Below are 14,375 nucleotides of genomic sequence, written 5' to 3' on the forward strand. Positions count from 1 at the left end.
TCGTTAATCATGAAACATACACCTCCGCCTTTCTTCCCAGAGAGTTCTTTATTCCTGTCTACGCGATGTACTGAGAACCCAGCTGGCTGTATGGACAGGGACAGTATATCCGGAGAGGGCAATGATTCCGTGAAACAGAGTATGTTACAGTCCCTGATGTCTCTCTGGAAGGAGATCCTTGCCCTGAGCTTGTCTACTTTATTGTCCAGGGACTGAACATTAGTGAGTAATATACTCGGAAGCGGTGGATGGTGTGCACACCTCCTGAGTCGGACTAGAAGTCCACTCCGAATACCTCTTGACTGCCAGTGGCGTCTTAGAGCAGCCTCTAGTATGTTCAATTGCCTTTGGGGGTAAGAACAAAGGATCCAATTTGGGAAAGTTGTATTTCTCATTGGAATGCTGGTGAGTTACCGCCGCTCTGATATCCAAAAGTTATTTCTGGCTGTATGTAATGATGGACTGTCATTCGTCTAGGTCTATCTTCTGTATACCACCCCTACCTTGTCACAACATAACTGATTGGCTCAAACACATTAAGAAGGAAAGAAATTCCACAAATTAACTTTTAACAAGGCACACCTATTAATTGAAATGCATTCCAGGTGACTACCTCATGAAGCTGGTTGAGAGAATTCCAAGAGTGTGCAAAGCTTTCATCAAGGTAAAGGGTAGCTACTTTGAAGAATGGTGGCATAGCGTTAGAAATTCAATTTAATTAGCTGAATTGAGTAAAAACCCATAAAATCCCTTTCAGAATATTTATGGGATCTGATGTGGGATCTGAAAGAACTGACCAGCTGAAAGTCAGCCGAATGATGTGCTTCGACCATACTATTTTCAACTGTCAAGTAGGGCCAGGACGATAACAGTAACACGATACCCGTTAGTATCGTGGCAAAGAAACAAAACACAAAGCGAATTTAACTTCTTTATCATTATGTTGTCATCCAGAGTCACCTTTATTTATTTTTTAAGCTATGGTACACAATATTTTACATACAGCAGGTTTATAAAGCACCAAATAGTTTTGCCTGCTTCATGTTTTCATACTGGTATCGTCACAGCCCTACTGTAAAGTCTTTTTCTAATCAGTGCAGATGAAGGGGAGGAGACGAGGAGAGGAGGGATTTTAAAAACCAAGAGATAGAGCCTTTGTGGTTGCCATGCCTACCCAAGAGGAGTGCTCCTTCATTTGATGCTGGTTGCTATGGGGACCGTTGGCATGGCCACGCCAGAAGCAGCTCTGACAGAGTTGGTAGCCATGGCACTGTTGGCACCGGTAACGGAACCCCATCATACTTTCACTCCGGCAATAGGAACATTCCACGGGATGGAAGACTAGAAGGAAACCACAGAGAAATGGTTCATAGGTCACTAATGTCAGTTGAAATGTTGATACAGGGAGACATAACGTATTATAAGATATATTATAAGGCATGATAAAATCACACATATGCTTATAACAGCATTATACATACAGGTAAAAGTGTTACCACATTTGTCAATGGAAATGCTTAGATTAGAATGACTATTACTGGTGTTCGGTGGCAAATTCACTGTGAAAATAGAGTCAAGAAAAACCCTAATAACAGGGTAACATTACCATTTTCAACATTAGCGAGCCGGTGCATGAGAGGTAGCCACACGAGGCACTGAGGAGGAGGATCTGCCATCAAAATGTCCAAAAAAGTGTTCAGCAAGATCTTCTTCTAGATACAAACACACCGAGATGCATTCAGTTATACAGAGATAGCACACCCCAATGCATTAATTTAAAAAGAGGCACAGAGTGGGACAATTAAAATAATTCTCAGCAAGATCTGGATAACAACAGATGTGGATAAGGTTCATTGCCAGACAGCAGAGAAGCAAGACCTTGTCAGACAGAACGCAAGTAGTAATTCTGCTGGCATCGACTCCATGGGTACAGTACGTCCCAAATGGGAGTCCATTCCCTATGTAGTACTATGCTTTTGACCAGGGCCCATTGGGCTCTGGTCAAAAATAGTGCACTGTATAGGGTGCCATTTAGGATGCAGCGCATAGTGAATGAAATGGACAGCACTGCAAAAGGTCATCTTCAATAATAGATTAGCTTTCCCTGCTTATTGAGGATAACCTTTTGTAATGCTGTCCATACATTTCTTCTATGGTCTGTGGACTATATTTACAAGGTTCTAGCACCCAACCAGGCTGTCAATCACACTTGGGCTAACCTGGACCACCAAATCAAATCGTATTGGTCACATACACATGGTTAGCAGATGTTAATGCGAGTGTAGCGAAATGCTTGTGCTTCTAGTTCCGACAGCGCAGTAATATCTAACAAGTATTCTAACAATTCCTCAAAAACTAACTACCTAATACACACAAATCTAAAAAGGGGTGAATAAGAATATGTACATATAAATATATGGATGAGAGATGGCCGAGACGCATAGGCAAGGTGCAATAGATAGTATAAAATACAGTACATACATATGAGTAATGTAAGATATGCAAACATTATTAAAGTGACATTATGTAAAGTGACTAGTGATCCATTTATTAAAGTGGCCAGGGATTTGGGTCTCAATGAAGGCGGCAGCTTCTCTGAGTTAGGGATGGCTGTTTAGCAGTCTGATGGCCGTGAGACAGAAGCTGTTTTTCAGTCTGTCGGTCCCAGCTTTGATGCACCTGTACTGACCTCACCTTCTGGATGGTAGCGGTGTGAACAGGCAGTGGCTCGGGTGGTTGATGTCCTTGATATTTTTGGCCTTCCTGTGACATTGGGTGCTGTAGGTGTCATGGAGGGCAGGTAGTTTGCCCCCGGTCATGCCATGTGCAGACTGCACCACCATCTGGAGAGCCTTGTGGTTGAGGGCGGTGCAGTTGACATACCAGGCTGTGAAACAGCCTGAGAAGATGCTTTCAATTGTGCATCTGTAAAAGTTTGTCAGGGTTTTGGGTGACAAGCCAAATTTCTTCAGCCTCCTGAGGTTGAGGCGCTGTCGTGCCTTCTTCACCACACACCCTTGTGGGGCCCCAGTGTTGAGGGTCAGCAAAGTGGAGATGTTGTTTCCTACCTTCGCCACCTGTGGGAGGCCCGTCAGAAAGTCCAGAACCCAATTGCACAGAGCGGGGTTGAGACCCAGGGCCTCCAGCTTGATGATGAGCTTGGAGGGCACAATGATGTTGAATGCTGAGCTGTAGTCAATGAAGAGCATTCTTACATGGTTTCCTCTTGTCCAGATGGAATGGAGCAGTGTGCAGTGTGATGGTGATTGCGTCGTCTGTGGACCTGTTGGTGCGGTATGCCAACTGAAGTGGGTCTAGGGTGGCCGGTAAGGTGGAGGTGATATGATCCTTGACTAGTCACTCAAAGAACTTCATGATGACAGAAGTGAGTGCTACGGGGCGGTAGGCATTTAGTTCAGCTATATTTGCCTTCTTGGGTACAGGAACAACGGTAGCCATCTTGATGCATGTGGGGACAACCGACTGGGATAGGGAGCGATTGAATATGTCTGTAAACACACCAGCCAGCTGGTCTGTACATGCTTTAAGGACGCGGTTAGGGATGCCGTCTGGGTAAGCAGCCTTGCGAGGGTTAACACGTTTAAATATTTTACTCACGTCGGCCACGGAGAAGGTGAGGGGGGGTGCAGTCCTTGTTAGCGGGCCGCGACGGTGGCACTGTATTATCCTCAAAGTGGGCAAAGAAGGTGTTTAGTTTGTCTGGAAGTGTGACGTCAGTGTCTGATGTGGTTGGTTTTCTTTTTGTAGTCCGTGAATTCCTGTAGACCCTGCCACATACATCTCGTGTCTGAGCCATTGAATTGTGACTCCACCTTGCCCCTGTACTGGCATTTCGCTTGTTAGATTGCCTTGCGGAGGGAATAGCTACACTGTTTATATTCAGACATATTCCCAGACCTCTTTCCATGGTTAAATGTGGTGGATCGCGCTTTCAGTTTTGCGCGAATGCCGCCTTCCAGCCACGGTTTCTGGTTAGGGTAGGTTTTAATAGTCATAGTGGGTACAACATCTCCAATGCACTTCTTTATTAATGCACTCACCGAGTCAGCATATAGGTTGATGTTGTTCTCAGAGGCTGACCGGAACATAATCCAGTTCGCGTGAGCAAAACAATCTTGAAGCGTGGCTTCCGATTAGTTGGACCAGCGTTGAATGGTTCTCGTCACTGGTACATCCGGTTTGAGTTTCTGCCTATAAGACGGAAGGAGCAAGATGGCGTCGTGGTCGGATTTGCTGAAGGGAGGGTGGGGGAGGGCTTTGTATGCATTGCAGATGTTAGAGTAGGAGTGGTCGAGGGTATTGCACATGCGTGTACCGCAATCAATATGCTGGTAGAATTTAGGTAGACCTGTTCTCAAATTTGCTTTGTTAAAATCCCTAGCTACAAAAAATGCTGTCTCAGGATATAGGTTTCCAGTTTGCATATAGTCCAGTGAAGTTCCTTGACGGCCGTCTTGGTGTCTGCTTGAGGGGGAATGTACACAGCTGTGACAATAACTGAGGAGAATTCTCTAGGTAGGTAAAATGACCGGCACTTGATTGTAAGGGATTCTAGATTGGGTGAGCAGAAGGACTTGAGTTCCTGTATGTTCTTATGATTACACCATGAGTCGTTAATCATAAAGCATACACCCCTGCCCTTCCTTTTCCCAGAGAGCTGTTTATCTCTGTCGGTGCAATGCATGGAGAAGCCCAGTGGCTGAACCGATTCCGAGAGAGCCATGTTTCCACTCTTATATCCAATAGTTCTTCCCGGCTGTATGTAATAATGTAAGAAATAACAATGTAAGAAATAATACATCAAAAAACGAAATACAACCTAGTTTCCTACAGACTCGAAGCGAGATGACCATCTCTGTCGGCGCCATCACTGTGTTCCCTGGTGCGTACAGTTGAAGTCAGAAGTTTACATACACCTTAGCAAAATACATTTAAACTCAGTTTTTCACAATTCCTGACATTTAATCCTAGTAAAACTTCCCTGTCTTAGGTCAGTTAGGATCACCACTTTATTTTAAGAATGTGAAATGTCAGAATAATAGTGGAGAGAATGATTTATTTCCGCTTTTATTTCTTTCATCACATTCCCAGTGGGTCAGAAGTTTACATACACTCAATTAGTATTTAGTAGCATTGCCTTTCAATTGTTTAACTTGGGTCAAACATTTCAGGTAGCCTTCCACAAGCTTCCCACAATATGTTGGGTGAATTTTGGCCCATTCCTCCTGACAGAGCTGGTGTAACTGAGTCAGGCTTGCAGGCATCCTTTCCCACACACGCTGTTTCAGTTCTGCCCACACATTTTCTATAGGATTGAGGTCAGGGCTTTGTGATGGCCACTCCACTACCTTGACTTTGTTGTCCTTAAGCCATTTTGCCACAACTTTGGAAGTATGCTTGGGGTCATTGTCCATTTGGAAGACCCATTTGCGCCCAACCTTTAACTCCCTGACTGATGTGTTGAGATGTTGCTTCAATATATCCACATAATTTTCCATCCTCATGATGCCATCTATTTTGTGAAGTGCACCAGTCCCTCCTGCAGCAAAGCACCCCCACAACATGATGCTGCCATCACCTTGCTTCACAGTTGGGATGGTGTTCTTCGGCTTGCAAGTCTCCCCCATTTTCCTCCAAACATAACAATGGTCATTATGGCCAAACAGTTCTATTTTTGGTTCATCAGACCAGAGGACATTTCTCCAAAAAGTACAATCTTTGTCCCCATGTGCAGTTGCAAACCGTAGTCTGGCTTTTTTATGGTGGTTTTCGAGCACTGGCTTCTTCCTTGCTGAGCGGCCTTTCAGGTTATGTCGATATAGGACTCGTTTTACTGAGGACATAGATACCTTTGTAGCTGTTTCCTCCAGCATCTTCACAAGGTCCTTTGCTGTTGTTCTGGGATTGATTTGCACTTTTTGCACCAAAGTACGTTTATCTCTAGGAGACAGAACGCGTCTCCTTCCTGAGCGTTATGACGGCTGCGTGGTCCCATGGTGATTATACTTGCGTACTATTGTTTGTACAGATGAACGTGGTACCTTCAGGTTTTTGGAAATTGCTCCCAAGGATGAACCAGACTTGTAGAGGTCTACCATTTTTTTTCTGAGGTCTTGGCTGATTTCTTTTGATTTTCCCATGATGTCAAGCAAAGAGGCACTGAGTTTGAAGGTAGGCCTTGAAATACATTCACAGGTACACCTCCAGTTGACTCAAATGATGTCAATTAGCCTACCAGAAGCTTCTAAAGCCATGACATAACGTTCTGGAATTTTCCAAGCTGTTTAAAGGCATAGTCAACTTAGTGTATGTAAACTTCTGACCCACTGGAATTGTGATACAGTGAATTATAAGTGAAATAATCTGTGTAAACAAATGTTAAAATTACTTGTGTCGTGCACAAAGTAGATGTCCTAACCGACTTGCCAAAACTACAGTTTGTAAAAAAGAAATTTGTGGAGTGGTTGAAAAACGAGTTTTAATGACTCCAACCTAAGTGTATGTAAACGTCCGACTTCAACTGTACATCATTTGTTAATGTCTCTCTCCAACTCTCTCGCTCTCTCTTTCCAACTCTCTCTCTCCCCAACTCTCTCCCTCCCCCAACTCTCTCTCTCCCCCCAACTCTCTCTCTCTCTCCCCAACTCTCTCACTCTCTCCCTCAAACTCTTTCACTCTCTCCCTCAAACTCTCTCACTCACTCTCTCCCTCAAACTATTTCACTCTCTCCCTCAAACTCTCTCACTCACTCTCTCCCTCCAACTCTCTCACTCACTCTCTCCCTCCAACTCTCTCTCTAGTTTATTATGTGTGAGCAGTGCATTTTGTATATAATTTCAGTGTGAGAAATCCCCTCCTGGCCAGTCCAACCTACCTGTTGAGGGAAGCATGTCCGTACGGAGTGTTCTGTGTATCCAAACGACGGGCCCTCGAACACAGCTGTGGGCAGCTTTAGAACCTCCCTCAGAAACTGGTCAAACTTAGCAAAGGCCATCACACCATTAGAGTCAGAGATCTGGGAGAATATATCTAAGAGAGAACCAAGTGTGGTGGTGAGTACATCAGCGCCATATAAAGACGCTAGTGAAAGTCTACACACTCCTTGCATAGTCTTCACATTCTGCTGCCTTAAAATGTAAAAAGGGATTACATTCGATTTCACAAAATGTTCCAATTTACTAAGAAATATAAAATGAGGATGCATTGATTGTGTATGTCTTCACACCCCAAAGTTAATACTTGGTGGAAGCCCCTTTGGCAGCAATTACAGCTGTGAATAATTTTGAATAAGATTCTACCAACCATGCGCTCTTAGGGCAACATACAGGGGCGCAACTTCGGTTTTAGTAGTGGGGGGACATAATTATTATAATTTTTATTAAACACTCCAAACAGCCTACCGCTCGGAGGTGTCTGCATGCTCCCAAAGCACACTGTTGCCTCATTTTGTATCACATTCCAATCATAAAACCGGGGGAGACAAAAATGCAATTTCAGAATGTGTGTGTGTGATGGTGGGGGGCATGTTCCCCATGTATCCATTGTTTTTGTCAAAATTGCTCAAGCTCAGTCAATCTGGTTGGGAATCGTTGACGGACGGCAATATTCAAATGTTGTCTCTCATGTTTTAACCATATTTAAGTCAGGACAGAGAATGCACCATTCTGGAAAACTCAATACCTCTTGGAAAGCTAATCTGGTACGTCTTTGTCATTCAAATGTGTTCAATTATCCTGCAGAAAAATACAACTTTATCCCAGAGTTTTCAGAAGACTGAGGCAGATATCCTCTAATTTGTTTCCTGGGCTTTGCACCCTTCATATTTATTTTGAGCCTAACTAACTTTCCAGTCCCTGCCGGCGAGAAGCTACCCTCTGTATCTTCAAGTATTGTGGTGGTAACATCATGTTATGGGTATGTGGGAGATCAGCAGGGACTGGGGAGTTTGTCAGGATCAAAAGAAATATGAAAAGACCAAGCCCAATGTAAAAAGTTAAAGGAATACCCGTATCATTATTTTGAAAAACCTAACCCTGGGATAGAGTTTTCAGCGAGACACTAGCAACGTTACCATCCAACTGGCGACAGATTTTCATGCGAATATGCAAAAAATCAGCATAAAACCAATATGTGCTTTTTCCCCACCAGAGATGTGTTTCCATCAATTGACTTGTTGCGGATAAAAGGCTGTGGGTGATTATGCAGTGCACATAAAAAAATACATTTTGCGGTATACCGGATAAAAAATACAAGTTAAATGAGTTTCCATCGCATTTTCATCTCTATTGATGATTTTCTCACAAATTGTTTTTGTTATATATAGCGAGTATGTGCCCACCCTGGTATTGGCACGTGTGCTCTAGCCAACATCTCACAGATACAGCCTACATGATGAGATTATTATGGACAAAAGAGCAAGATTCTTTTTATTTGTCAAATGGCAGCCAAGCATTGATGATCATGTCAACAGAATACGACCCTCAATATTTATTGGAAAGGAGCCATCAAGCTCATAACTTATATATGTTGGCTGCCCTTAGAGTTGGTCAAAAGCGGTAGAATCTTATTCAAAATGTTTTACAGCTGTAATGGCTGCCAAAGGTGTTTCCACCAAGTATTAGCCCTGTGGTATGAAGACATATGCAATCAAGAGATCCTTGTTTTAAAAAATATATACAGTATTTGGAAAATGTTCTTTCACTTTGAAAATCTTTAGTAGGTCGTGTAGATCTGAAGTTTAAAAAAAATGGAATGTAATTAATTTTTTTATTTTATTTTAAGGCAGCAAAATGTGAAGATTGAAAGCGGTGCGTAGACTCTCACTAAGCACTGTATTTAACATTTCTATAATTTATTGAATATGAGGTATGGGGGATAATTCTTCTTGACACTTCCGTCAAATAAAATTACAACAGTGTTTGTACTGTAATTGACTCAACAACGCCCCCGTGTGTATCATTTATGCAACCGCAGACATGGTCAAAAAGCAGATACTGTAGACCAGGGTTTCCTAAACTTGGTCCTGGGGGCCCCCCTTGGTGCACATTTAGGTTTTTGCCCGAGCACTACACAGCTGATTCAAATAACCAACTCATCGTCAAGATTTAATTGGGGACCCCAGGACCGACTTTGGTAAACCCTGCTGTAAACTAAACCATGAAATTAAAAGTGTGACTCCTGCAAAACAGAACTAACTTTCCATTTAGTTACATTAACTGTAAATGATTCCCTTCAAGGAAGATATACTTACAACGTAGTTTGTCCACTATTTTCCCTCCACACATGGTTGCCAACATGGACTTCATCGAGAAAACAGTCAGTTTCCCGTGGCCTTCACTAAACACACACACACACATAAAAAACATACATTTACGACAATATGTAACAAATGTATTGAAACACACGTTGTTATCATTCTGATAAAGGTGAAGTTTATTACCCAAAAGCAAATTCCTCTTTTTCCATTATCTGCTTTAGCTTGCTGGCCACAATGGAGCACAAATAATTGGCACTTCTGAATCCATCTTGACCTGGACCATGTTGTCTGAAGGACCAAAATCATAATTTCGAGGGGAGAGCTTTGAAGATAGTTCTGTATACTGATTAGCCCTGGAATGAATAGCGGTCGTTTTATGGGCTCCTGACCAGTTCTGCTATTTTCGTGCGTTTTTTTTTTGTGTTTGTTGCGGAGATCGTAACTTTTTGGTTCATAATGTTTCCACCCATCGTTTCCTATGATCAAAAAGAGCTTCTTGACATCGTTAACATCGATTTAGATGAAGATTTCTACTTAAATGAGTTGGCGCCGCATTACATACAGTACTGATCGCCCCGGAACAAGCCCTAACCCCCAACACTGGGAAGAGAAAGAGATGGCGACATATAGAGACCGACATGTGGGTGTAACAGATGTATACATGGGCACACTGATTAAACTACGGCGGCAGGTACATAAACTGCCTGTACCCAGCCTATAGGTAGGAGGTCAGAGACCTGGCAGTGTGGTGCCAGGACAATAACCTCTCCCTCAATGCCAGCAAGACAAAGGAGCTGATCGTGGACTACAGGAAATGGAAGGGCCGAGCACACCCCCCATTCCCATCGACGGAGCACCAACACAGTCGTGAAGAGGGCACGACCGTGCCTCTTTCCCTTCAGGAGGCTGAAAAGATTTGGCATGGACCCTCAGATCCTCAAAAAGTTCTACAACTGCACAATGACTGGATGTATCACAGCTTGGTATGGCAACAGCTTGGTATGGCAACAGCTTGGTATGGCAACAGCTTGGTATGGCAACAGCTTGGTATGGCAACAGCTTGGCATCCACCCGCAAGGTGCTACAGAGGGTAGTGCATAAGGCCCGGTACATCACTGGGGCCAAGCTCCCTGCCATCCAGGATCTCTATACCAGGACCTAAAAATGGTCAAAGTCTCCAGCCATCCAAGTCACAGACTGTTCTCCCTGCTACCGCACGGCAAGCAGTACCAATGTACAAAGTCTGGAACCAACAAGAGCCTGAACAGCTTCTACCCCCAAGCATAAAGACTACTATATAGTTAGTTAAATAGTTAACCAAACAGCTACCCGGACTATCTGCATTGACCCTTTTTGAACTAACATTGTTGACTCGTCACATACACTGCTGCTACTATTTACTATCTGTCACTTTATTCCTAGTTATATGTACATTTATACCTCAATTACCTCGTACCTCTGCACATGGACTCAGTACTGGTACCCCGTGTATATAACCAAGTTATCATTACTCATTGTGTATCTATTATTACATTTTTTACTTTTTTTTTACTGTATTGCTGGGAAGGGCCCGTAAGTAAGCATTTCACTGTTAGTCCACACCTGCTGTTTACAAAGCATGTGACAAATACAATTACAGTTCATTCGGAAAGTATTCAGACACCTTGACTTTTTCCACATTTTAATACATTACAGCCATATTCTAAAATTGATTAAATCAATCTACACACAATAGCCCATAATGACTAAGCAAAAATAGTTTTTTTTGAATTTTTTGCAAATGTATTAAAAATTTAAAAATTCAATATCAGATTTACATAAGTATTCAGACCCTTTACTCAGTACTTTGCTGAAGCACCTTTGGCAGCGATTACAACCTCGAGTCTTCTTGGGTATGACATGCAAAGCTTGGAACACCTGTATTTGTGGAGTTTCTCCCATTCTTCTCTGCAGATCCTCTCAAGCTCTGTCAGGTTGGTTGGGGAGTGTCGCTGACCAGCTATTTTCAGATTTCTCATGAGATATTCAATCGGGTTCAAGTCCGGGCTCTGGCTGGACAACTCAAGGACATTCAGAGACTTGTCCTGAAGCCACGCCTGCGTTGTCTTGGCTGTGTGCTTAGGGTCATTGTCCTGTTGGGAAGTGAACCATCGCCCCAGTCCGAGGTCCTGAGCGCTCTGGAGCAGGTTTTCATCAAGCATCTCTCTGTACTTTGCTATATTTATCTTTCCCTCGATCCTGACTAGTCTCCCAGTCCCTGCCGCTGAAAAACATCCCCACAGCATGATGCTGCCACCACCATGCTTCACCGTAAGGATGGTGGCAGGTTTCCTCCAGATGTGACGCTTAGCAATCAGGCCAAAGAGTTTAATCTCGGTTTCATCAGATCAGAGAATTTTGTTTCTCATGGTCTGAGAGTCCTTTAGGTGCCTTTTGGCAAACTCCAAGCGGGCTGTCATTTGCCTTTTATTACGTCTGGCCACTTTACCACAAAGGCCTGATTGGTGGAGTTTTGCAGAGATGGTTGTCCTTCTGGAAGGTTCTCCCATCTCCACAGAGGAACTCTGGAGCTCTGTCAGAGTGACCATTGGGTTCTTGGTCACCTCCCTGACCAAGGCCCTTCTCCCCCGATTGCTCAGTTTGGCTGGGCGGCAAGATCCAGAAAGAGTCTTGGTGGTTCCGAACTTCTTCCATTTAAGAATGATGGAGGCCACTGTGTTCTTGGGGACCTTCAATGCTGCATACATTTTTTCATACCCTTCCACAGATCTGTGACTCAACACAATCCTGTCTCGGAGGTCTAAGGACAATTCCTTCGACATCATGGCTTGGTTTTTGCTCTTACATGCGCTGTCAACTGTGGGATCTTAGTGTGGAAGTGCAGTGTGGAAGTTTATCCTGGTAGAGTGTGTTGCCTAACTGTGTGCTAACAATAAATGACCCCCGTCCCCCAAATATCATAACAATAGTAAGAAATTATATCTTGTTCTGTAAATAAGGTGTTGCACCATAGACATATCCATGCACAATATGTACAGAATGTGTCATTGTATAGCACGTTTCAGACAGCAGTTCAAAGCAAATGTATGTATCTAATATCCTATATCTAATGTACTGTATATCCTGTGTCTAATTTACTGCACCTGTCGTATGTGGCCACCATGAAGTTGAGCAGCAGGCCGATGGACTGCTCTACGTTGATCTGATGTGTGGTGGGCAGACGCTTATTGAGCTGGTAATAGATCGAGGATAGGATCGTCTCCAGTCTAGACACGTTGATCTCTGCGTTGTGGTCCAGCGTGTTCAGACCGCTATCACGGAACGCCTCAATCATGTTCCACACATCCACCAAGTGAACTGGGATAGGGGGATAGCAGGAGGGGAGGAAAGAAGTTTAGAAAAGAACAGATTTCTTTAACATCAATTAATTATATTCAAGTGTACCATATATGAAACAAACACATGTAACACAGTGTAATGTGAACAGTTTGAAAAGTTAAGAGAGTAAGAGGACACTTGCATGTCATTTTCAGGAGAGGAAACCAAACGAGCCAGGCAGGCGGTACTTACGGTTGCATCTCTTCTGGACAAATCTTAGCTTGCAGGCCGTCCTATAGGTCGACAGCCTGATGACGTCAAAGTTTTGTGCCCCTGATAAAAATAAAAAGACGAATCAACAACTCTACCACAACCACACACAAAACCCACTGCATGGGAAGGGGAGTGTACAGTTCATTCGGGAAGTATTCAGACCCCTTGGCTTTTTCCACATTTTGTTATTTTACAGCCTTATTCAAAAATTCATTATATTATTTTATTTTATCTACACACAATACCCCATAATGACAAGGAAACATTTTTATTGGACATGTATAAAAAAATAAGAACTGAAATATCAGATTTACATAAGTATTCAAAACCTTTACTCAGTCGTTGCTGAAGCACCTTTGGCAGCGATTACAGCCTCGAGTCTTCTTGGGTATGACGCTACAAGCTTGGCACACCTGTATTTGGGGAGTTTCAGCCATTCTTCTCTGCAGATCCTCTTAAGCTCTGTCGAGTTGGATGGGGAGCGTTGCTGGACAGCTATTTTCAGGTCTCTCCAGAGATGTTCGATTGGGTTCAAGTCCGGGCTCTTGCTGGGCCAGTCAAGGACATTCAGAGACTTGTCCCGAAGCCACTTGTTTTCTTGGCTGTGTGCTTAGGGTCGCTGTCCTGTTGGAAGGTGAACCTTCAGGCCAGTCGGAGGTCCTGAGCACTCTGGAGCAGGTTTTCATCAAGGATCTCTCTGTACTTTGCTCTGTTCATCTTTCCCTCAACCGTGACTAGTCTCCCAGTCCCTGCCGCTGAAAAACATCCCCACAGCATAATGCTGCCAACACCATGCTTCACCGTAGGGATGGTGCCAGGTTTCCTCCAGACATGGCGCTTGGCGTTCAGGCCAAAAAGTTAAATCTTGGTTTCATCAGACCAGAGAATCTTGTTTCTCATGGTCTAAGAGTTTTTTAGGTGCCTTTTGGCAAACTTCAAGCGTGCTGTCATGTGCCTTTTACTGAGTAGTGGCTTCTGTCTGGCCGCTCTACAATAAAGGCCTGATTGGTGGAGTGCTGTAGAGATTGTTGTCCTTCTGGAAGGTTCTCCCATCTCCACAGAGGGACTCTGGAGCTCTGTCATAGTGACCATCGGGTTCTTGGTCACCTCCCTGACCAAGGCCCTTCTCTCTCGATTGCTCAGTTTTGCCGGGTGGCCAGCTCTAGGAAGAGTCTTGGTGGTTCTAAACATCTTTCATTTAAGAATTCTGGAGGCCACTGTGTTCTTGGGGACTTTCAATGCTGCAGAAATGTTTCAGTACCTTTCCCCAGATCTGTGCATCGACACAATCCTGTCTCGGAGCTCTAAGGACAATTCCATCGACCTCATGGCTTGGTTTTTGGTCTGACATGCACTGTGAACTGTGGGACCTTATATAGACAGGCGTGTGCCTTTCCAAATCATATCCAGGTGGACTCCAATCAAGTTGTAGAAACATCTCAAGGATGATCAATGGAAACAGGATGCACCTGAGCTCAATTTTGAGTGTCATAGCAAAGGGTCTGAA

At 43.7% G+C, this 14,375-nt stretch overlaps 1 protein-coding gene across 10 annotated transcripts in view; it reads right to left on the bottom strand.

Moving 5' to 3' along the window:
• dtnbb (dystrobrevin, beta b) overlaps nucleotides 1–14,375 on the bottom strand; it is a 49,328-nt gene that overhangs the window by 26,638 nt on the left and 8,315 nt on the right. For 9 of the 10 annotated variants that reach the window (XM_024436952.2, XM_024436951.2, XM_024436949.2 and 6 more), the window contains exons 4-9: nucleotides 12,848–12,928; nucleotides 12,421–12,634; nucleotides 9,272–9,357; nucleotides 6,896–7,050; nucleotides 1,607–1,712; nucleotides 1,175–1,341 (exon numbers count right to left, since the gene is read on the bottom strand). In XM_024436952.2, the coding sequence (XP_024292720.1) occupies nucleotides 1,175–1,341; nucleotides 1,607–1,712; nucleotides 6,896–7,050; nucleotides 9,272–9,357; nucleotides 12,421–12,634; nucleotides 12,848–12,928 (809 nt within the window). The remainder of the gene's footprint in view (nucleotides 1–1,174; nucleotides 1,342–1,606; nucleotides 1,713–6,895; nucleotides 7,051–9,271; nucleotides 9,358–12,420; nucleotides 12,635–12,847; nucleotides 12,929–14,375) is intronic. The other variant, XM_024436947.2, reaches the window with a different exon arrangement.

This window comes from Oncorhynchus tshawytscha, linkage group LG11 (assembly GCF_018296145.1).
Source record: "Oncorhynchus tshawytscha isolate Ot180627B linkage group LG11, Otsh_v2.0, whole genome shotgun sequence".
In the NCBI taxonomy this organism is placed as follows: Eukaryota; Metazoa; Chordata; class Actinopteri; order Salmoniformes; family Salmonidae; genus Oncorhynchus; species Oncorhynchus tshawytscha.